The following is a 24330-nucleotide window of genomic DNA, read 5'->3' as shown; positions in this document are numbered from 1 at the left end:
ATGGAACATTAACTAGTAAGCATCATATTTTAATCATAAAAATCAAAGTCAAAATGGTATACATGTATCTGGAAAATTTGAAGATAATACATTTCATGAAACAAAACAAAATTACACAGTGATGATGAAGGATGAAAATCTACACCAGCATTTTTTTTTTTTTATATTTTTCACCCACACATCACATTTCTGACATTCTACATCTCATATTCTTTTTTTAATATTTAATATTTTGCATAATTTAAAATCTGAGGTGTGAATTCTGTGTCTTTGCACATGGTTCACAAGCACTATATAATCACAGCTATAGAGGCAGATGCCAGTAGTGTTGTCTTTGTAACCGTTTTCTCTATCCAGGGCCCTACTTTTTCACAGATAAATCCTTCTCAGATCCCGGGCCGCTGTTATCATATTGCACTGTGGACATAACTTCTTAGCACCCTGAAAACACAATTAGTAGTATACTATAATAGTGCATATCCAATCAATATTTTTGATTTTTCATATCCAACAAAGGATTTTAAGACTGGTACATGCAAATAATAGTATCACCATATTCTAGTAAGTTTAAAATATGTCAAGATTGACCTTGGGTTTCAGATGATGCCTTTTTCGAAGTATATACATACATTTTATATTAAGTACCATCAGCAAATGATTTAACATCAAGCTAATTGATATTTTTTCATTGCTTGCTGGGCAATGTGTTCTAGGAAATTTTGTCTTGTAAATATTTTGCCACATGGTCACTTTATTTTTAAAATGAATTGGTTGAATAATTAAAATCTGTCTTTTAGCTTAGTTGACATTTTGCAGTTTCTCAACCTAGTGAGATTTTATTATATGATACTGCCAGTGAGGTCTGAGGGACAACTTTCTTAAATAAATTTAACTTACTAATGTTTTCAGCCAGCAGTTTTCACAATGCACATGCCAACACTGAATGGAAGCCAATGGGTTTGTGTATGGTTCCTAAAATGTAAAAGACCTTTCTTTAAGGAAAGATTTTGAGGAAATCCACCTACTATTCTGACTCTACTGAGTAGTGACAATTACTAGGAAATCCACAATGTTTAAGAAGCCTTACCATACAAATAAGACATTTTGATTTATCCTTCTTTATTGCTTTCTCTTGATCCTTGATTTTTAGTTTTAAAGCAGCAATGACTTCTGATGCCGAGCCTGAGAATGTTTCAGCACTACAATGGAAAGCACTATTGTTTACACATATTTGAATGGTAACACACATGGACAACAATAAATATCATTTGGTGGTACACGTATAATTGTTCGGTCTTCAAATGAAGACATACATGCGATCATTGATGATACTCAACAAAGTTTCAGTACAGTGCATTTATTATTTGCAGTCTTGCAGAATTACAAAATTCTGATAAAGAAAATCCTATCACTTTCTAATATGGTATCAAACCGGGTTAAAAAAACTTGTAACTGCCTAAGCAGCCCTGTTTCCAACCATGTATCAGATTACTTGATTGAAAACATTGGCTGTTACTTTATATCTAATTTATATAACTTTTATATCTGCCATACAAATGAATGTTAAATAATACATGTATCACTTTTACTGCATTCTTTATACATTTCTGATAGGTAACTGACAAACATGCTTCAATAAGAAACTGTCCATCTGAATATGAGAACTAATTTAATCAAATGTAAGATAATTTGTCTAAAAAATTTTAAAATCTCACTTTTGGCACTGACATCTCTCTCTAATGCTTTCTCAGTGAACACTTTATATTTGAGTTTTTTTATTAATAGAATACAAGTTAATTTTTTGTCATTTAATTTTGAATGTTACATATTAAAATATGAGAGAATGAGCAACCTGCTCCAGGATAAAATCAGCCATCAGTAGACTAACTGCAACATTTGTTTCACATTTGCCGCATATATAAACATTAAACAATTACCAGCACCTTGACGTGTTTAAACCTATGCAATTTATTTGAAATTAAAAAAAAAATTTGAAAGTAAAAATTGCAGGTTTGTACCTTTTTTCCCCAAGTTACTGAGTGGTGATATTAGTAATTGACATTTACACCTTCTGACTTAGTACTCATTGACAAACCACCCTACTTTATACTGAACAATTTTGTTTCCAAAAATTTTACAAATGAGTTTTCGAATTGTAAAAAAGATTTTTGTTTAATTGTTGCTGTAGTATTTTATTGTTTGCCTCTGACCTATTCAATTGTTGCTGTAGTATTTTATTGTTTGCCTCTGGCCTATTTAATTGTTGCTGTAGTATTTTAGTGTTTGTCTCTGACCTATTTAATTGTTGCTGTAGTATTTTATTGTTTGCCTCTGACCTATTCAATTGTTGCTGTAGTATTTTATTGTTTGTCTCTGACCTATTGAATTCTTGCTGTAGTATTTTATTTTTTGTCTCTGTCCTATTTAATTGTTGCTGTAGTATTTTATTGTTTGTCTCTGACCTATTTTGTGTGTAGGTATCTGTTCCATTCTCATCTGGACTGTCCGAGTCGACTTGAAAATCTGAAAAAAATATGAACCACAAAGTTAACTAAAGCAGAAAAGGAATAATGGTTTCTTTCTGACAGTAATTTTCAAGAGTGATTCATATTTTCACAAAGAACACTAATTTGTATCACATTTTCACATAGTTGTACATCCATCTATATTTTATTTTTATATGCACAGTGTTCTCTTGCATTGTCAAATTTAATAATAAAATTGATAAACTTACCTGTATTGACCTCAGCTGTAGAAGATGAAGAGCTGTAAATCAAAAAGAAGCTGAGTACTAAAATACTTTGGGTAAAATTTTTACAAAGTTTGCCATTCAGTGACAAATTCAAGGCTTTAAGATAAATATTTTAATCATTACCCCAGTATAGCTCCTCGGAGGGCTGCCCTCTCTCTGTCCTCACCAGGTTCCTCAGAGGAGCAAGGTATTATGTCTGCCTCACTAAATCTAATCCAATTAAGGCAAATCAAAGAATAGGTTTTTTTTTAATTAAATAAATTCTAAGTATGCTTCAAGCCATTTCTAAATGTGATACTACAAGTCTCATGACCAAAGTAATCCATCTATTTTCATTTTTGAGAGTTCATTGTGCAGTCAAAGGGAGACAATTAAATTTTTATCTTTATAATATTGGCATAATTTGAGCTGTGTAACAAAGATTCATCTTATGTGTTAATTTTAAACATAAATCTTTTTAATCCAACATCCACAAGAGAAAATCCCCTAATATTTTCGATTTTGGCTCATGTGTTTTTATATACACACACTACTATTTTAGACTTTGGTACATTTATTTTTATATACACAGACTATTATTTTAGACTTTGGTACATGTATTTTTACACAGAAGGATACTGAGGTTCCCCGTACTGTTTGGAATCGTCCCCGTCTACGTCCAGATCTATGTCCTCGTCCATTTGTCGCTTGCTGCTGTATGTCTGGAAACCTGAACCTGAAAATCAAAGAATGGCCTTCATAATGCCAAAGTTTTGTAAATGCTTTATACTGGACAATAGAGCTTTGATGCCTCAAACACTGATATGTTAAGCACAATTGGTATGTCAAAGTTTGACTATATTAAAAATTCAGGTCTCAGTTTGATTTTGAACCATCAATTATCTCAACAAAATTTTCACAGTTATGATATTTTTACACTGAAATGTTCCAGATATTAATGTTGATATTTAGTTATATTGATTATGTTATAGACTGTTTCATGATGTAACAGCAATTATTTAGTAAATTTTAATCCTCTGCTAGTAAAAATTTTGCCAGAAGTTATTAATTTGCCCTGCAAAAGAGCTGTACCACAAAGGGCTAATTATTATTAAATTCAAACCTCTTCCATCTCTATATTTTTATGGTACTGACCTCCCAGACCTCCCTGTAACAATGTGGTGGCCCTGATTCGGGTCTGTCCTGCCCAGGTATACTCCTCACACTGCTCATCTCCCTCTACATCCACTGGCTCATCTTCATCAGTTTTCTGAAGAATGAACTCTTGTTTATCACTTAAGGCTATAAGAGTTATCTTCCTTGTCACACACTCAAAATAAATCAGTCTGATAGTTCATTAGACTACAATACCTTTTGATAATACTAAGTGACATAGAACAATAATCACATTCATAAAAATAAATATTGTGACAGTACTACTGATTTTCATGTGTGACCTTTGAAATATCATTTTTAAATATTTCAAAACTTTATCAATATAACACTATTTAAAACTTTCCTAATTGTTTTTTATTCATCCTATATTGTATAAACTAAATACCTACCCTTTTTAGGCAGATTTCCACATGAGCATTGAGTTCCTCTGGTGACCCGACAACTCTTTCATTACACACAGGACAAACAGTTTCATCTGGACGTTTCTTACGGTTCCTACTTCTCGCTGCAAGCACAAATGAATAATTTTTACAGAGATATAAGTACTGATACATGTATATCATACATTACTTAAATTTGTTCTTTTTTAATTTTCACTTAGTTATGCAGCATGTGGCTTGAACTATCTGAAACCTGCATTATATTGCAATATTCATGAGAGCAAATAAGCTGCATGTGTTCACTTCAGTTTGATATTTTTTTTTTTCATCTTTCTCTTTTACATCCACATATACTGAAATTTTCTAAGTCATTCAAACATTTTTACTCTTTATATTCTTTTAGTTCACATTATACTTGAAAATTGATACACATTACCTATGGTTTGCATGGCATTTTATTTGCAGTTGTATTTATTAAAGAAAGTTATATATTTAGCACATCACTACAATAAATAAGTTGACATTTAGATATCTTTATCCAATTACTTCTGATGAGCAATGTACACCACAATATGGCAGCCAGTTAAATCACTTGAAAACCATTAAATTATCTTAGAACACGCCTTCTGAGGAAAAAAAAGAATTTAAAACTCACCACTAAGTCTTGATTGGCGATTGCACTTGATTCGCATGTATGTCTGAAATAAAAAAAAACACAGAGCATTATGTAGTTAGCATGAGCTGGCCCAACACCTTTCACAATAATGATTTGTTGCGGCAATTAACTCCAAATGAGAACCAGCTATTTTTTGCAACGAGGCAGAAATATATGATCAACGGTGACTGTCTCCATTTCAACGATTTGAAAGAGATACCATTGATAGAGTATCAGCCCAAAAAATCTTTTTCAACGGTAAGGACAAAAAAATCATTTAACAATAAACTGGGACTATTGTGAAATCTACCAAGATCAGTGGGTTATACAATTTCAAGGTGGACCATATGATTTACACCTAAGAGAGAATCAAAAAAACAAAACTTCACTTATCCTTTGCTAAAAAATAATCACAAAAACAATTATTTTCCCAATCAATTTCTATTTGTCAAATTTTTGATCACCATAAGTGATTTTCCATTTGAAGGTTTCACCCCTAAAGCAAATGCACAAACTACATACTTCCCTAATCAACTGACACATCTCAGACGTAATGACATTGGAACAATAATATCAGAAACATCTACCGGAGTTTTTTTATTCGAACTTTCAAAAGCATCTCTATAGAATTTGGGATAAAAAAACAAACACACACACTCAAAATGACAGCCAAGAGGTATCAGTGGTGAGATATCTAAATATCAAATACTGAACAGATCGACAATGGAGACACTGTGATGTGAATCAAATTGGCCGTGGGTGATCGTCCAAGGCATTGGGTGTCCTCGAATTTCCTTCCCGTCTCTCTGCGCCAGGTACGTCATCTGTTGCTGCCATATAATTGGTCACAGAGTGAGACTAGGGAGTATCTGGTTGAAACTGGACAAAAAGTTCATAAGCAGGGTGATCTATATACCTGTCAAAATGCTGGCTCCCTGATATTCAAATTAAAACTTCCTAAGTGTTATGGATTGCAGGGGCAGACTTAAGTCTCTTGTTGGACATGTCATCATGCTAAAGTGTAATTATGATGCAGTCATGCCATCTAAACAAAAAAGAATTAGTTGAAAGAAACCTGGGTACAAAAATTGATGGCAGTATTAATCATCCACTAAAAACTTCAAACAAGATGAGTATCCCTAAAATTTTCTTCAAAAGAAATCTCCAAAATAAAATATGAGGGTTTGCATAACTTTGTATAGTTTTCAACATGGTCATCAATTTCTGATTTCAAGATGAGGAAAACCTTTCAAAGTGACGATCATATACTGGGAAAAAAGTTAAAAAAATACCAAATTTCTATGACTAATGCATAGGAATTTAAATAAATTGTCACTCCATAGAGCAAAAGGCTTGAGGATATATAATGAGGATATCCATCAAAGTCTACGAGATATGATATACCCTTGTACAGTAGAATAAACAGTGACTGAATCAAATAATCACCAAAATAATGAATTTGGATATTATATACATTCTTCCTTAGAGATAATACTTCACTTATTCAAACAAGTCTTAATATATCTTTTGGAAAAAATAACTTTAACATTAAGTAATGTCCATGGCAAATTTGGAGCAACTGTTAAAATTCAGGACATTTAGTTACCCCCTGGAACAAATTGACTTTGATGTCAACGGGATCAACTTGTATCTACATCAATCAAAAATATTTGACCAACTATGTTTGACAATATGGAAGAGCTAATCCTTTTAATCCCATAATGTACTGGGAGAGTAACAGCTTAGAGAAGTTATCCTCCTTTAGTGCTACTGTTCCTCATTGAAGTTAAACATGGCCATTTCTCTTGATAAAGGGTCCATAAGGTGTTGCAATGCCTTAACAATGGACTTGGGATATTGGCTTGACTGGACACATTATCTACATCATTATTTCTCCATTAGCTAGAAGCCGACTTGGTTAAAGGTTTCAGGATTTCAATAGACCTAGGAAATCTGTAAGACAAGGTGCTCTCACATGGGCTTCAAAAGACTTAAAACTTCTTTTGGTTGATAACTTTTACTCCTTTTACTAAGTTCATCTCTATCCCTTACAAATTGGCATGTCTTTGTACTTGTCACATGCTTAACTTCTCAAAGTGAAGTTTTCACATTGTTTGGCCTTTTGATTTCCTTTTGAATTTCACTGGCTGGGATTTGGTGCAGGCACTTTGTAACTGCAAACTCGTTTCACAGTTGTGTCAATAAAACTTTCAATCAAGTGCCAGACCCAACATTAGAAATTGTATTTGCAAAGTAAAACAGGGTGCTTTTGTTAATTAGTATCATGAAGGATGTATTATACACCCTGAGTCTTAAAAGTGGTAAAATTACAATAATTGATGAAAAAGTTTGTTTGAATGCAAGGGGCACTGCTTGCCAATATATGATTGATTATCGTTTAATTACAGCCTTTTGATAATAGGATTTAACCGTAACCTGCCCTCAACAGAGAGGCAAATTCACAGAGAAATAAATAATTCACAACACTTCATTTCAAACATCTTATATTAAGTTTTTCAGGGGTACCTGTGCCCTCCCCTTTCCATTATTCACTGCTCTCTTTACAATGAACAACAAAAGAAAATCTTTTGTGGAAAAATTTTTGAAAATTACAATTATCTTTATAAGCAACCGTGTTTATTCTGTACATAACAACTCAAATCAATGACTGCAAAACGAGCAATTATGCTCTGAACTTTCTCAGTTTTCAATGCATGTTCTCAGTTCGTCTTTTACACGTCCCTTTCTTAAACAGTCCCACATTTCTATATATTGATTCTTTCAATGCTGAGTACATTGATTATGAACAGGTCTAGTTTTCGTACACTGTAATTATCAGCTGATTAGGAGTGCACACTAAACTCCCCATCAATATATAAACCCCTTCTGACTGGGGCTAAAGCTATTTATCTTTGTGTAAAGGTGAAATATTTGCAGGCACCTTTCTTTCAGTTGTATTGCTTTACATTGCACCTAAATAAAATATATGCACTTGGGAAGATTTTTTTTATGATAACTTTGTATATCTGGACTGATCATTTAACTGAAAAATGTTGTGTCATTTTAACTGTAAAAAGATCAAAACTAAAATTAATCAAAATCTAAAATTAATCAAAGTGACTTAGAAAGTAAAATCATTATACACTAACTAAATTCCACAGCACAATAGTTTACATAAGACAGTGACTGTCTTATATAGGTGTTACACAAATAATCCAGTAATAAATTAAACAAATAAAAGTGAACAGGAGTGATGGACCTTTTACAATACAAAAGACCCAGCGATTATCAGCACACACACTGAATCTGTGACTCCGAGCACTGACAGCACACACAATAGTTATGTTTGAATCATATCTGGACTGAGATGTACACACTGAATCTGTGCTCTGTAGTACTCACAGCACAAACAACAGCACAACTCGGACAGCACACAAATACTTATATCATACCTGGAGTATGAGGTACGACCATTAAATTTATGCCCTGTAGAACTCAGAGCACAAACAATACTTACATCATATCTGGACTAAGAGGTACAATCTGACAGCTGACAAATGCTTAAATTGTAACTAAGAGACACAACCATTTAACTGTGCTTTGTAGCACTCACCAATTGAGAAGTACAACCAGAATTTGTGCTCTGTAGCACCCATAGCATATACAATACTCACATTTTAACTCGACTACAAGGCACAAACATTGAATATGTGTTTTATGGTACTCATATCACACATATCTGGGTAAAGAAACACAACCTTAAATCTTTGTCCGTAGCACTCTGAGCACATACAAACAACCACTGAATCTGTGCCCAACACAAACCAAACTTACATTATATCTGGACTGCGAGACACAGCCACTGAATCTGTGCCCTGTAGCACTGACAGCACATGCCAAACTTACATTACATTGGGATTGAAAAATATGGCTACTGAATCTGTGCTCAGTAGCACACACAGCACAGTTAAAATATATATCTGGAATGAGAGACACAGCCACTGATTCTGTGCTCAGTAGCACTGACAGCACATTTAAAATTTATATTATATCTGGAATGAGAGAATGAGAGACACAGCCACTGATTCTGTGCTCAGTAGCACTGACAGCACACTTAAAATTTATATTATATCTGGAATGAAAGACACAGCCACTGAATCTGTGCACTATAGCACTAACAGTACACACAATACTTACATCATATCTGGACTGGGATGCTGCTTCAATAGATGGGGAGTCCTTCCTCTGTCTGTGAGCAGATGGAGAAGTTAAAGTCTAAATAAAAAAAAAAAAAAACCCAATAAAATCAAAATCTTGAAATTGAATCAAAATCATGCATAGCTAAGAATGACAAAGCGTGTATCATTACTCATATATTGCACTGTATGAAACATGACCTGATATTAAAAAGGAATAGAGTGCATAATATCAGAATCTTCATCAACTTATAAATTATCTCAAATAAATTGAATCCTATATCAATATCAAATTTGACAATACATGTACTATCACATTTTTAAAAAAACCCTCTGTACTGTACTTCACTTACTATTTTTAAAAAAAAATTTTTTTTATATTCAAACTTTTATTTCTCATACTGGTATATTTTAATATACACTTTACACAGACTAAAGCATTTCTTTTTCCCAGGTATCAGAATATTTCTCCTATGACTAATGTGATGTGCATCATTGTCATTTGATACACATAGGCTTCCCTACTACTGTCATAACAAGGTTAACAGGAAATTTAATCAGACTATTTTTATCTCCACACTCTGAAGAGTGACTTCTAAGCATAGATCAGTTCCTAAATTTCTATACACTGATGGATTGATACACACACCGGGTAACTCTACCTGTCCATCAATTATTGTCTGGCCACGCCCCCTCATCCATAAAGATGCAATTTCATCATATGCAGTGCTAGTAACACTGAAACTATTATTCAACAATTATCTTGGAGCATTCCTGAGAAGCTTGATTTTAAAATGACCACAATAGAATCTGATTACCAAATTTGATGACTAACTTTACAAGAACCAAGCTTTAATTTTCAGAAATTTGCAACAGCCTAATCCTCAGCCTACTGGCAGTTACAACAAGTCTTGACAACAGTTTCCAATATCCCATAACATGGATTAAAATTTGTGAAGAGAATGAATGCAGTTTGAAACATATGATTCTAACTAAGCCTCTAGTTTATTCAAAATTAAAAGAAAATAAAAACTGTGTGAGATACCCTAGACTATAATTAGGAGGTCGTACACATTTATTTACTAATAAAATTCCTATAAAGTATGCTTAATTAGGCAATGTGATACAGAACAGCTATTCAATGTAAGTCTTCTACTGCTGATTCCTCATAGCCTTCATCATTATGTAGTATTTTAGTTCAATGGGATTAGCAACTTGTCTGCAAAATGACTGTAATTTAATTCCGATTGTTCACAGTCTCGCAGGGTGCCAAGGTTATCCCACATCACTCTGATTTATGCAGAAGTTGCTAATATGCCACACAAAGGAAAAGCTTTTTCATATTATGTAAAATTTTCTTTGATATTTTAGCTTTCTAGTTTTAATTTTTTTCTTGTTGAAGAAGAATCACATGTTCATAAAGATCAAACATAAGTAGATATCGTTGTATGCAGGTACAATATAAAATAAACTTATATTTAAATAACTATTTTCTTTATGTCCAAAAGAGATTATTTAACTTGGGGGGGGGGGGGGGGGCATTCAATGACATCTAACACAATTTTAAATCAAATTTTGGTCAAAGTCAAGTTTGGGATCCAATAATTACCTTTCTGCCCTGTGGAGTTGTGTCCCTTGACCTTCTACCACTTCTAAAAATACAAGAAAAAGCTCTTTACAATTAGGTTTGAATGACTTTCAGTGAAACAAGATACACTGAGCAGTACTTTGATCAGATTGATTTGATTGGCTGAGTAATCTGTTGCAGCCTAATTTGATTGGTGGAATAATCCATCAGTCTGACAACCTAAAATTACTTCTGTCTTTGCCCAGTGCAGCGACAGAAGTTTGTTTGTCTGCATTTGTAAACATAACTCAATTTGGATCAACTGACAATTACTCAGGTTTGTCATCTCTGAACTACCCTTTCAGCATCCATCAACAAATTACCCCAGCAGCAGACACTTTCAAAGAAAGAGTATATTTCTACAAATGTCACCCAAACTGATGTCTCTCAGCAGGAGTACGATTGAACTGCAGCCTAATATAGTTAGATCCACAATAAAAAAAGACTGAAAGAAAGTGAGGATGCATTGTTCCAGGTAATCATTGACAAATGGTTTAGTGATGAAGAAACTGAATGTATTGGTCGATTACTGAAATATACTGATCTCTCTATTCCATATACTGTATTCAATAAGGACTTTTTTGTACATCTTCTGGGTATTTATGACAGTATGTTATATCCTGGCAAACAATCTTATAAAACATGCAGTTTCTGCAACATACAAGTGTGCTTGAATTTACTACATCTATCACTTTATCAGGGGAAAAAATGATTTTAAAGATACAGTGTAAGTTTTGAAAAAAATTTATCCAAAATATAATAAAACACCGTCAAACTTTTTTTTTATCTTGAACTCAATAAGACAGAGAAAAAAAACTACAACAAATCCAAAGATTCAAGATACTAAGATTGCATTAAGAAACTATTTGTACTTCCAATTCACTTCCATATATCCAAGATATTCAATATATTGAAGTTCGAGATTACAAAGTTCAACTGTATTTAAAATACATTCAAATTCATAGAAAAACTCTACGGAAAGGGGTAACACTATATTCCCCAGCCATTTCATGGCGGGGGCATAAAAATCGTGAGCAAGTCCTACACTGTAAGATACCTCATGATTTTCTCTAGACGATCCACCTCCAGAGCTATGTGAGAGTCCACCTCCCCACTCCTCAGGGTCAGTCCACAGATTGGACAACACGGGGTCTGCCCATCTAAGGCACTCCTCTTTCTCAGCTCTGAAAATATATAGTACTCATGAATATTTTGTACTTGCCAAGAATTCTGAACATACGCTTGCCAAGAATTCTGATTGTTTTCTTCTCTCTTACTAAATATTTGCGAAAAGTCCATTTTTTTAAAAATAGACTTTTTAAATATTTTATATAAAACTCTTTTTGAAATTTGAAAATTTTTGATTTTTTTTCCTCCTCACAATAGATCCTGTTTGTGAATTACAAGTTTCTGCAATTTAAATGTTTTACTGGTAAACTTGTGACTATCATAAGACTATACAAACAAAACCCTGACTAGATCCATTTTATCAGCAAACTACATATGTCTCTTCTTTCAGTGTTTCCTCAAGATTCTTCCATACATCAACTCTAACCCCTCAATTCTACAATACTACAGATAACCAAAGGAGGAAAATACCATCAAATTGCCACTTCTTTGTTTGACAAGACTGAATCAAAATCTTAATGTTGGGATTTTCACAAAGTCCAATTCTACAATATCTGTCTATAAACAGACAGACCGCTAATCGGCATCTAAGTGATACATTCAGAAGATCAAATACATGTCTTATAAATGCTGATGACATACCGAACATATTGCCAATCAAAAAAAAAAAAAAAAATCAGGCATATACTCTCCTTATTATTGTAACTAACTGTTACAGATGGCATTAAGGAGACACAGTGATGCAAAAACTGGAAAATTGACAAAAATAGAATTTTGCATGGCCTCTGCCTCCTTCCTGCTTATTGCTCAAATGTGCAGAAAAGTTGAACAAGTTACTATTGTCTCAATAAAGTCACAAGAAGTGGAATGTCAGTACACTGGGAATTTTGAGATACTTTTTACCTTTTCATGCTCCAGTTCAATGTTTAACAAGTTTTACAGTATAAATAAAAGTCGCATGACCTTGACATGGACAATAATGATGCAGTTGATACAACCCCTGCTTTACACAGCAGTTTAGTTTTCAAAACTTCACTATACTCCTATTTTTTATAGTTTTGTTAGATTTATGATACAAATACTATTAAAGAAATATAATATGATTTTGACTCATTATATGTCTCTTTAAGAAACATATGGATTGTAATCATAACCAGTCAAACTTTATCTTAACTTGAAGGGGCCCAAAAATTTAGATATCAAAGGAATTGAGATATAAAGGTTAAAATATATAAAAACCTAGATTTGTTTGTGAAACACTGATGCCCATAATTATGGCAGTTCATGCCCAAGGTTTAAGTATTTCAAAAGTAGGACAAAATCAATTATCAAGGTCAAGAGGTTACATATGTGAAATATGAAAGCCCTAGCATAAACAGTTTAAATGTTATGGCCAAGGTAAAAATTTAACAAAAGTATATGTCAAAAATGTTGGAACCAAAAAAAAAAAAAAGAATTTGTAACAAGGAATACACACGCAAATTATGAAAGCCCTAGTGCCAAATTTAATGTTCTAAAGCTATGGGCAAGGTTAAAGTTTTTTTCAAAAGTAGGTCAAACTCCAAGGTCAAGTTAAAAGGTCAAAAATGTTGGTACCCAAGAAAAAGTCTTGTCACAAGAAATAGGTATGTGAAATATGAAAACACTAGCTCTAACTGTTCAAGAGTTATGGCCAAGGTTAAAATTTGGCAAAAATTTGCAAAAGTGAATCAAACTCCAAGGTCAAGATGTCAGATATGTTGGTACCCCAACAGAGATCTTGTCAAAAAGAATACACTTCTGAAATATGAAAGCCCTAGCACCAACTAATCAAAAGTTATGGGCAATGTTAAAGTTTCTGTGGACAGAACTGACCAAAAACTATGTGCCCCAGAATTATTGATTCCAGAAGCTTAAAAAGTGATTTGGGCTTTGAACTCACTTTGGCATATCCATGGTATTGAGATTTCGATGTTCAAAATACAAAGTTCAACTGTACAGCCAAACTCTGGTTTCTCAAAAGATATTAAATATATGTTAAATACAAGGGATGTTTCGGAGCGAGTCAATGGTCCCAGCCTTTACGTGAATTTGAGGTTCAACCTTGAATCTCAAATCCCTAAGTCTTGATGATTACTGATCTTAGAGCCAATAGCCATAATCATGTATTAAAACTATGAAATCAAAATAATTAAAGTGATACAGGCAATCACAGACAGACAATCAGACAGACAGCTGTTGATAGAGAGAACTCTAGGAGTAATAAAATTGCAATTGTTTCATGTGGAGTACCTTCTCAATTGATAAATAAACCTGTCAAATTCTCTAAACAGAAAACAAATATTGGGTACTCTTACAGTACTAGAGTGATCATAAATCTTGTGGTTTTGGACTTTTTAAAGTTGTGATGAAAAAGAGTTCTTTTGGAGTAGCACGAAATCTTCTTCACAAAATCACGGTCTTATTGACTCAAAAAACTATGGCACTTGTTTGACTATACTTTCCCCTTATTTGCCATCTTAAATTCTTTGTTTTATTGATTAGACCATCTAGAAAATCCAGGATACCAATAGGACTTGATCATTGATCAATAAAATCTCTCTAAAAATTTGCACCTGTGACTTTATCTAGAAATTGATCTTTGATCTATACACCACCAGTATTATACATTACAAGTTTATCCTCTCTTAATTCTCTTCAAGGCATTTTCTACCTCCAAAATTCACTAAGTACAAGCAAATCTGGTCTTCATGCAAAAATGGATAAGACACAATTTTGCGGGGAGCATTCACAAGGTGGACATTTGAAGAGAGTTTAGGGGGGATTTACAGAAAAACTTTAAAGTCACTAGAACTGCATGGTATTCCTGTCGCTTGGAAATTAAGGAGAAAGTCAACTGTTTGCAGAGGATTTGCACAAGCTTCCAAGTGACACTGATTGACAAAAATCGAGCCATTGTCCCATGATATATGACTTCCAGAGATTATGTTTGATTTTTTTCAATCTTGTGTGAATTCCCTCTGTTCTCACACATGTTCATGAAAACAAACATCTGATTTTCATATAGTGGAAACTTATCTGATAAATCAAAAATTAAGCTCTGATCAGACAGACATAGATTTGATAAAGAATTTCAGTCCACAAAAATGGATAAGCAGCTCTCACTGCTAAAAGAAAAAAAAATCAATTCAAATTCAAGCTCTGATATAGATACTACTAAAATGAAATTTTAAAAATTTAATGCATTTTTTTGTGGGCGGATACCAAATGATAAAGTTATGCAATAATGTTACCTAATCTGATGCAAAACTTTACATAGTGAAATATCCTTTTTGTTCAATTTGCCTTCAGGTAAAAAAGACAAAGGCCATAAGATGACTTGTATTGAGTTCCACCTGATTATACAGGAATTAAGATTCCGGCACACCCATCCAGATCCTAGGCTTTGCTTTACAGGGTCAGACTTGCTATTGGTGGGGGGAGACAGACTTGAAGCTTGTCCCATGGTTCTTACCAGTATTTGAGAAATGTTTGTTGAAGCTTTGGTGCAGGTAATAAGTGGATTGATGTGCCTAATCTAGGACTACCACTGATTTTGGCTGGCAAATCCCAGGCCAACTTCTGATCCCTCTAGTATGTCTTGAACTAGACAAACCCCTCTCATCATGTAGTCCAAAGACTAAAACAGGAATATATTTAACAAACATTGGATCTTTTCTCTTTTCTTATACTTCATCACTTTTATTTCCTACAACTAACAATCACTGATGCAACTTGAAGAACAAAATCAAAAACCATTTAATAGAGAAAAAATTCTATGATGTAAATTGTATTATAAAAAACAAAAAAATCATAATTTTTTTCAAGAGATCTTTTTTTTTATAAGACAATCATCCTGACAATATACTTAAAATTTCCTAGAAACCTTTTCATAATTATGAAGAACTCTATATCAAAACCATTCAATCACGTTTCCTTTTAATGATCAATTCCTTTATTATACCTTTGTTTGCTTCAATATCAATCAACTATGAAAATTCTGTCATCCATTCGAAAATATCTCACTCATAAAGTACAGCTTGAAAAAATAAATCTTGGGTCATGACCAAAGTAGATGACTCAAAAAGAATTTAATATCTTCCAAGTCCATGAAATTGATTCCCATCTGTTAAACTCTATCAACACATAGGTACTAACTCTTGTTCAAATAGCAGTTCCCAATGCAATCAAACAATAAACTACCTCCACACAAAAGAGTTCCCTATGGCTTTTACAGCTATAGAAAGCAGGTTGATTTCCAATCCCATTAAAAGTAAAATAATAAATATTAAATTGACAATGGAGTGCTGGTTGGCAGGTTTCTGTCATGAAGGACTGTAAACTAAACCTTACAATACAGTAGCCATCTAACCACATCAAACATTGAGCACAAAAGTCCACAGATGTCAAAACCAACATGAAATAGATTAAAAGTCAATCACAGATTTCTCAACAAACTGTTACAGTGTATACTTTAATACACCTTCACAAGAACCAAAATTTAGAATTCCATAGTTTTCAATCATTCCTAATGGGTTTTGAAAATTAAACAGACTTTTTTTGGATTTCAAAACTTACTCCTGGTTAAAGCAACCAAAATTAACCTCTATCCCATAACATTTCTAAATCTCCCTTTTATGAAATGCTAGCAAATGCATATTACAAAATGCTTTTAAAAAATCTCTTTTTTTTTCAAACAGCTAGTATCAAAGCAAGATTATCACAACTCCAAGCATACATATGATGGGGAGCATTCCATTTTTTTCTCTCCATTTTTCTATATAAGACCCACTGGGCAATACATGTAGATCTGAACACTGATTGGAAAACCATATTCCAGATTAAACAAGACATTTTCTGTAATACTGCCTTTTTTCCCTTAAAAGATTTTTTCTTTCACTAACAATAAATGGTCTATAATACTTCTTGGCATCAAAGTTTTTCAAAATCAATACTTCACTCTGTTAATACTGGGGATAACCTTTGATATATCAAGGTAGAAATTCATCACAATACACCTGACATAGCAGGTAAGAGATTGGAAGTTATCTGACAGTGACTTTAAGCCAATGGGGGATTAATTAAGATAAATGGTTGTTTTCCAACAGAAACTTTGTCATACAGCTGCAGTAGGGATCTCTTACTGCATATTTGCACTCTGGTGAGCTTTAAAGATGTCACAGTGTCAATGAAGAGTTGGGGTGGGGGGAGACAACTTATTACATAAGATTCAGGCACTGTCTAAGCTACTGGTATAAACTCTTCCCTCCTACATTGTTTCTTTGGTAAATCATTCCTCAGCTTCTGACATAATCTTGGAAAGTCTATGATGACCTCAATATTAATCTTAAGGCTTGCCAACCCCTACCCCCTTTTTCTGCCTGAATTTTTGTTTGAGGGTGCATGACATATACAGTCAAACCTTGTTACCTCAAACTTGATGGGCTGAGGAAAACTTCAAGATATTAAAGGATTCAAGTTCTCAAGGTTAAAATACATAAAGAAAAAGTGGTAGAGACTTCCAACTCACTTTGACATATCAATGGTAATCAAGATATCAGTGTTCAAGATAGCAAAATTTAATCGTATATTGTTCCTTAATTTGGATGTTCTTGGAGACATCTGGATGTTCTTAGGGAGGCATTTGGATGTTCTTGGGGAGGAATTTAGATCTTTTTTTGGGAGTGTGAAGTGCAAAATCTTGTACAACAGCCAAGAATAAGTGACAGTGTCAAATTAGACATCAGAAGGATCTTTAAAGTTCCATTGAACACCTGAAGTAGGCTTAGGGGTTCCTAACAGACATAAACACATTGTCATACAAATGGAGAGATCATAGCTCATTAGAAATGCTCTGGAGCTGTCTGGAAGTTGCCTAGGTAGTTAACAGGTAAATTCTTATTTGATGAGGACTGATGGGCCTGCATCTGTTCCTAGTTCTGACACAAAACTCACTAAATCATAGCACAGTCAATAAAGTTCTCAGCCTGCTCCACCATCACAAAAGCAGACGGAAGCTGGAAACAGCACAAATCTGCATTCAGCCATTCAAGGAAAAGCCCTTATTTCTAAACAATATGAGAAACTGTGACCAGCATGAATAACATACATAAAAGGTATGATTCTGAATGTTCATAAAAAAGTTTTAATGGACAAAAGAAGAATACGGAAAGAAGCTTTAGGTGAACTGAAGCAGAGTTCAGAATGGAGTGAAGTCCAGAACACAAAAACACAATGACTTCCACTTCAAACAATTATGAAGACATATTCAAGAGACACATAATCTGTCTGCCAAAAGAAAGCAAATCCTTTAACCCCTCTATTATGAAACTCATGCATAAAATCATTGAAAAAAATCAAGATTAAGTGTTATTCCTCATTTTTCTCACTAAAATTGTAAATTGATCTCTGGGCCAAAGCTTATAAACACTGGGAGATTGTTAGAAAAAAGTTTCAATTTGACTTTGGCACTTAATGGTAACTCTGCTTTGGTCTGTAATCCTGTGCCATGAATACTGGTTGGGGTGTATTCCAAGAGGCTTTAGACTTGACAAGTCTTTGGAGTTCCTGCGCAATTTGGTAAAGTGATAAATACACAGGACGCAGTCCTATCACCTTTGTTTCTATTGGACCCTAAGCCCGTATAGCCCACTGTCGTGATAATGACTAAACCCTAGTATTCCTCATCGTCACATAAATAACTGTTTTCCCATCAGATAGAGCCTGAAATTTGAATACCAGGACTCTACCCTGACAGAAAATAAATGTCTGACTCGCCTCTCCAATACGTTCTTGCTAAACCTAAACAAATAGAAGATTAGGGTACTTATTACCAGAACAGGTTTCCAAAACGGAAATACGATGTCTAATAAATATTGCAGCATTTAAACTGTCCGAGTGAGCAGGAGAAATTGAGATAAAACTATGCATTCTTAAATCCCTTTATAAGAATATGAAACAGACCGACTCGGGAAGAAATGTGTATACAATGACTGCCTAAAATCCCAGCTTTACTGTTATCATTCAGTCCTCATGGTACTTTCTGTTAGTTCTGCTGACTCCAATATATCAGCTTCTGTATTAGAACTCCGTATTTGGTACTCTTAAATCACCCAGAAAGTAATAAACTCATTGCAAAAAGAAATTTAGATGATTTTAATTCTACTACAAACAGTCTACGTGGAAAATTCCCAGTATCAAACAAGAGGTATGAATAGTTCCTTTCATTTGAACAGCTCTCCTGTGTAAAGTCGTTTATCAATATGATAACTGAAATTTAAGTTCTCTAACTGCCTGTTCTTCAAGCCCCCCAAAAAACCACTTCCTTTCAAAATTTTACCCATAAAGCTTCATAGCTGTAAAAAACATGAAGTTCAATAAATTACCAAGGTAACTTGTTTATTCTGTCCAACCTCGCCATTTTCCTTTTACACAACGACAGTAATGAAGTTTTAATCAATTTTCACATTTATTTTTCAGATCTTTATTTGAAAGAGACACTTGAAAATATTTAAATGGGAGATAGTAATCACAAAATGGCTTTTGGGAACCACTTGTAACAGGGATTATTTTTGATTAAATCTTTAAATCGAAATTAAATCACTCTCTGACAAATTGGCTGTCAGATTTTAGAAAGTGGGGGGACTTGTGGTTGCTTGAACACGGGACAAAGAACTACTAACTACTTGAACTCTGCCCCTGGGACCAGTTGAATTTTTTGTACGAGGTGACTATCTTGTCTTACATTTTTGATCTATTTATATGACTGATCATTGTCAATCATGATTCACAACTATAATTTTGAAAGGATCTTCTGATTAAAAATTTAGGTCATTTTCCAAAAAAATGTTATATATTAATAAGTACATTTTCATCCCAATTCAGTGTATTTTTTTTCAAATTTATACACATATAATATCATAAATGAATCAATTATATCAAAGTTAAGAAATATCCTCCCAACATTTTATTTTTATCATTTCTTTATTTCATTGTCATAGTATTCATACAAATTTGCACTGATAAATTGTGGAATGTTTAAATTCCCTATACTTCATACTATTTTAAAACTATGCTTTAAATTAACATGAATAAGGAAAAAGAAGGTTTATGCATTTTATGTCTGACTATGAATGTATTTTGAAAATTAAAGTTTGAACATTTCAAATAAAATGTGATTAATTCAAGAATTTACTTATTTATTTATTTATTTTTTTTTCCATTTGATAATTATTCATCAAAATATTTTATCCAATGTTTCTCTCATCTTTTTGTTTTACTAAAAGTTGAACATAACTGACTTACAAATATTAAAATCATACCCAAACAAAATTATTTTGTATACAAATGTACATCAATAAAGTCATTATTTTTGCCATAAAAACACTATTTAAAAAAAAAACATAGGGGAGGGGTGGTGAAAAAAAAGGTGATTTCTTTAATGAAATTCACTTCCTTAAGATAAAAACTTCAAACTCTCCAAAAAGAAAGAAGAAAAACCGTATAAAATTTGTTTTCTGTATTAAATGGTCTTAATTTTCATCAATTTTTTAGAAGTAATAAAAATTAACAATTTTTAAATTATTATTAATTTGAAATTGAAACACTTCACATCATAAACATACAACCAGATTTTATCAGAAAATATTTCAAATATATCAATAGTATAATTTTTCTTAAACATTTATGACAATTCAGAATTTTGCTTCTATCATTGGTTAAATTATACCCTGATGTGAAATGAGGGCAAAAAGTAAGAAAATGAACAATTTATATAAGCTAATTGCTCAAGAAAAATACTGAATTTCTCTCAAAAATTGGAATTTGCTCAATAAATGTTATAATCATTCAAAAATATTGATAAAAAATCAAAATCTAGAATATTTCTTTTATTATTGATTGATTTATAGGTATATAGCTTATTGCCCTGATTTATAAAATAAATTATAATTAATTATAAATTTCTCAAATCTTTTTGAGGAAAATTATACATATGGTGAGCATATCAACTGATATTATTCTTGACAATTATTTAGATGGGAAAAATGATATCACTTATTCATTAAAATAATGAAGAAAAAAAAGTTACATTTTCATTTCAAAAATGAAGAAAAAATATCACTTCTGAATCAGATAATGTATACAATGAAAAGGAACAATTAATTTTTTTTTTTTTTACGCTAGCCTAATTCTTATACAAATTCACTGTTCATTTCTTATTTTAAAAAAATCCTGAAACAGGTACAATGCTATTTATTTATGGCCTCTCTTTACAATTACCAGTCTTAACAATACTTACCGTTTCCTTTTCAGGAAAGTTTTTCTCTCCTCCGTGTCAAAAGTTCTCACAATAAAGCTCCTATGTCCCCCCAAAACACAGCAATTAGCTTTTTTATGACACTATCAATGGTCAGTTGATAATCTAATAACCTAGGCTAACTCAGATTACTAGACCATTGTTGAATAGACATATCTGATATGAACTTGACCACCCTTTGAATGTCAAATTTGAGGTTAAACATTTCTTTAATTTCATCCCCCATCGTTCACTGGACAGACAATATTAATAAAATTTTATTAACAAATTAACATTGGGGGCGGTATTATTATTAATATTTTTTTAATTCAATTTTATTTATTTATTTATTCATTTTTGTTTTGTTTTTTGTGTTGAGCCAGGAGCAGAATGAAACTTGCAGTAAGTTTTATTAAGGAATGAATTCAATAGCTTCCTAAGTTACACTGCATAACTTGGGTTGGGGCAGTTTACGCTTTATAAATCACGAAGCGGTTTATAAAAAAGCGTAAACTGTTTCAACCCAGGTTATACCACTATAACTTGGGTAGCTTTTACATTCATTCCTTATAATTCAATTTTCCATCTATTCATGTAGAAAATAAGATGATTTTTCCTTAAAAAATGCCTTCAAAATGTTCATATTTTAAATGTAGCATCTGGCGGATTGATACATTTTTGACATAAGTCATTGTGACATAGGCAACACAGGTTATACGGTATAAACTATAATTTCTTTATCCAATTAAATGATGCATTTAATAATTAAATTATTTCAATATATTTCAAAACAACATATAAATTAAGTACTCTGTATAGGAATATTTCTTTTTATTTCCCTTTTTATCTGCAATTTTTTTGTCTCAAATTTTTCTTCTAATTTTGAAGTCATCTTCGACAAAAATATTAATAAAAAAATATATTCAGATATCTAAATGAGTTTTATTTCTATGAGGCACCCAAACACAGAAAAATTGCCTAGCTCTAAAAAAATCTTTGCAAAACAGTTTTTTCTTCAAATTTTGTTCATCTAAATAATTTCACATTCAGAGACATGAAAAAATTATCAATATACCTTTCCACACATGTACTGTAATTTGTTAGTGTCCAATATATTTTTTTTCAAATTCATTTTACTTTTTAAAAAGTTCTCAAAAAGTACATAAAGTAAGTTTCTTTATGATTATATAATTATATTCTAAGAATACAATTTACTCATCCTTATATTGAACAATTTATTTGTTTGTGAAAAATACGTGAAAACAATTAAATTAAAATAATAAAGTTTTAAAATATAAACTTGTTAATAGAAGAACAAAGATTTCTGTGGAAGAAATCTAAATAATTCATCAATGGGTCACACTTCCAATCATAACTAGTTTTAATACACATGACAATTAATGTCTTAGCATTACATGTACATTCATTGGACTCAAAATGTCTACAAGGGAAATCCCTTACAGCTAAATTTAAGAATCACATTATAATAATGATTTATTTTTTCAAAATTTCTTTTATACACTGTATCTAGATTTAACATTTAAAACATTTGAAAACTGATGTTAAAGCCAAAGAAAATATTATTTATCAAACATAATTGTACATTTTTCAAATACATTAGATAAGAATTATAGAAATCAATAAGAATATTAATTTTATTATTACTTACTTCTGAGGCTACGCCCCTCATCAGGTGTTCCTCGGTCAAATTCTCCACCGTCTGACAGACCCTCTGAGTTTGTAGTAGAGCTGATGCTGTTGGGGCGCTCCTCCTTGATGTGAGCAGAGGTAGCAGATCTGGGACTCCCCTCCTCTCTCTCTTCCTCCTCAGCCGACCCAGTTTCTATTTTAGGTTTTTTGGCCGACGGTCCAAATGCCGAGTGATAGGAACTTTCTGAGTCTGTGCTAACTGGTCTAAATGCACTGGTGGCTACTGGTGGCATGATTCCCATGTTTCGGTCTGGCCGCACAAATGGAGGTACTCCAGAATACATGGGTGGGGGAAATGGATCCCCAGGCCTATACATAGTGAATGGAGGATTTCCATAAGGTGAAACCATATCCTTTCCTTCAGAATTTGTGGGGTATGGGTGAGGGGGAGCAGGCAAGCGTCCTCCCTCGTGACCCTCGGCAGTTGAAGCCAGAACCATTAAAGCTGGTGAAGTCAGTGGATTTGGTAGATATGTTGAATTCTCCATCGCATTAATCTGTGAAGCTGCAAGAACAGCAGCATGATGAGAGAGAAAGGGCTTTTGCCAAAAATTAAATCGAAACATTGCCAAGTCAGAAACTCCAGTCATATTCAGAAAAACTACATTCAGTTTTTCAATTTTAACATATCCTCAAAAAAAAGTGGGTAAAAATTTCAAAACACACAAATTTCAGTTATATTTGACATTTCATTCCTGTCTAGCAATAAATGAATTAAGCATTTCTAGTTGCTTTTGTCAAATAGTTAAATACTTAAATACAGACTCTTAGGACAACCCACTTTTATTGTGACATGCTTGTCAATTATCCGCGCATGCGTGTCGTATTCCTACTGTGCCATATATGGAAAATGTCAACAAAAGCACCTACTTCAATAATAACAAAACATACGGCACCTTTCGGAAAAAATATAGTAACTAACATAAACTAAGAGCTTTTTTACACTACATATAACTCCAAAAATTTACGTTTTTTTCTTCTTCGGTTAAGGATGTGAACGGATATATTTCTGCGACATTTTAATATCTACATCGAGTATTCTGTTATACCTCTATACTTTGCAATTTGAATAAAGGAAATTTCTTATCGCATTAAACAAAAATAACAACATGTAATGAATAACGAATACCATTTTTATCTATCGCAGGTGACAAACTAAAACAGAATCGAAAGATGACACGTATTTTCGTGGATAATATTTACCTATAATCTAGTATTACTGCAAGAGTTTCCCTCTCTGTCTGTGCCTCGTTTTCAATCTTCTATCCATTATTAGCATACTGGGATAACACCTAAACAAAAATAACTCGGGGGATACCTTCGGAAAATCTGTGCTTCTGGGTTTTATATTTTAAATGTCTTCTTTTTAAAAACAAATTTTAAAAAAATTGATACCACACAAATGTGCATTACC

The 24330-nt window shown here is 32.7% G+C and overlaps 1 protein-coding gene across 2 annotated transcripts; it reads right to left on the bottom strand.

The window, feature by feature from the left end:
* Positions 1-8: 8 nt before the first annotated feature.
* On the bottom strand, positions 9-24239 carry LOC133200116 (E3 ubiquitin-protein ligase Rnf220-like). Of its 2 annotated transcripts, XM_061335861.1 has the most exons (15): positions 24120-24239; positions 22876-23421; positions 11823-11949; positions 10748-10790; positions 9140-9217; positions 4943-4985; positions 4297-4412; positions 3887-4001; positions 3371-3467; positions 2876-2962; positions 2735-2766; positions 2463-2523; positions 1088-1199; positions 898-972; positions 9-441 (listed from the first exon to the last, which is right to left on the bottom strand). In XM_061335861.1, the coding sequence occupies exons 2-15, from the start codon at positions 23402-23404 to the stop codon at positions 370-372; spliced, it is 1587 nt and encodes a 528-aa protein (XP_061191845.1). In that variant the 5' UTR covers positions 23405-23421; positions 24120-24239; the 3' UTR covers positions 9-369. The 2 variants fall into 2 exon arrangements, with proteins under 2 accessions (XP_061191845.1, XP_061191844.1); XM_061335860.1 differs by lacking the exon at positions 24120-24239 and having other exon boundaries at positions 22876-23526.
* Between the last annotated feature and the right edge of the window lie 91 nt (positions 24240-24330).

Source organism: Saccostrea echinata, unplaced genomic scaffold (genome assembly GCF_033153115.1).
Source record: "Saccostrea echinata isolate AGI-Se365-2 ecotype Australia unplaced genomic scaffold, CSIRO_AGI_Sech_v1 ptg000037l, whole genome shotgun sequence".
Taxonomy (NCBI): Eukaryota; Metazoa; Mollusca; class Bivalvia; order Ostreida; family Ostreidae; genus Saccostrea; species Saccostrea echinata.
The sequence above is the reverse complement of the archived record's forward strand: the minus strand, read 5'-3'. Positions and strand labels throughout refer to the sequence as shown.

Coding starts and splice junctions, on each gene's coding strand:
- LOC133200116 (XM_061335860.1), bottom strand. CDS start 23,506: ATGACTGGAGTTTCTGACTTGGCAATGTTTCGATTTAATTTTTGGCAA. Junction 4,413..4,942: donor TCGCCAATCAAGACTTAGTG/GTGAGTTTTAAA, acceptor TTGTGCTTGCAG/CGAGAAGTAGGAACCGTAAG. Junction 4,002..4,296: donor TGGAAATCTGCCTAAAAAGG/GTAGGTATTTAG, acceptor TTCATTCTTCAG/AAAACTGATGAAGATGAGCC.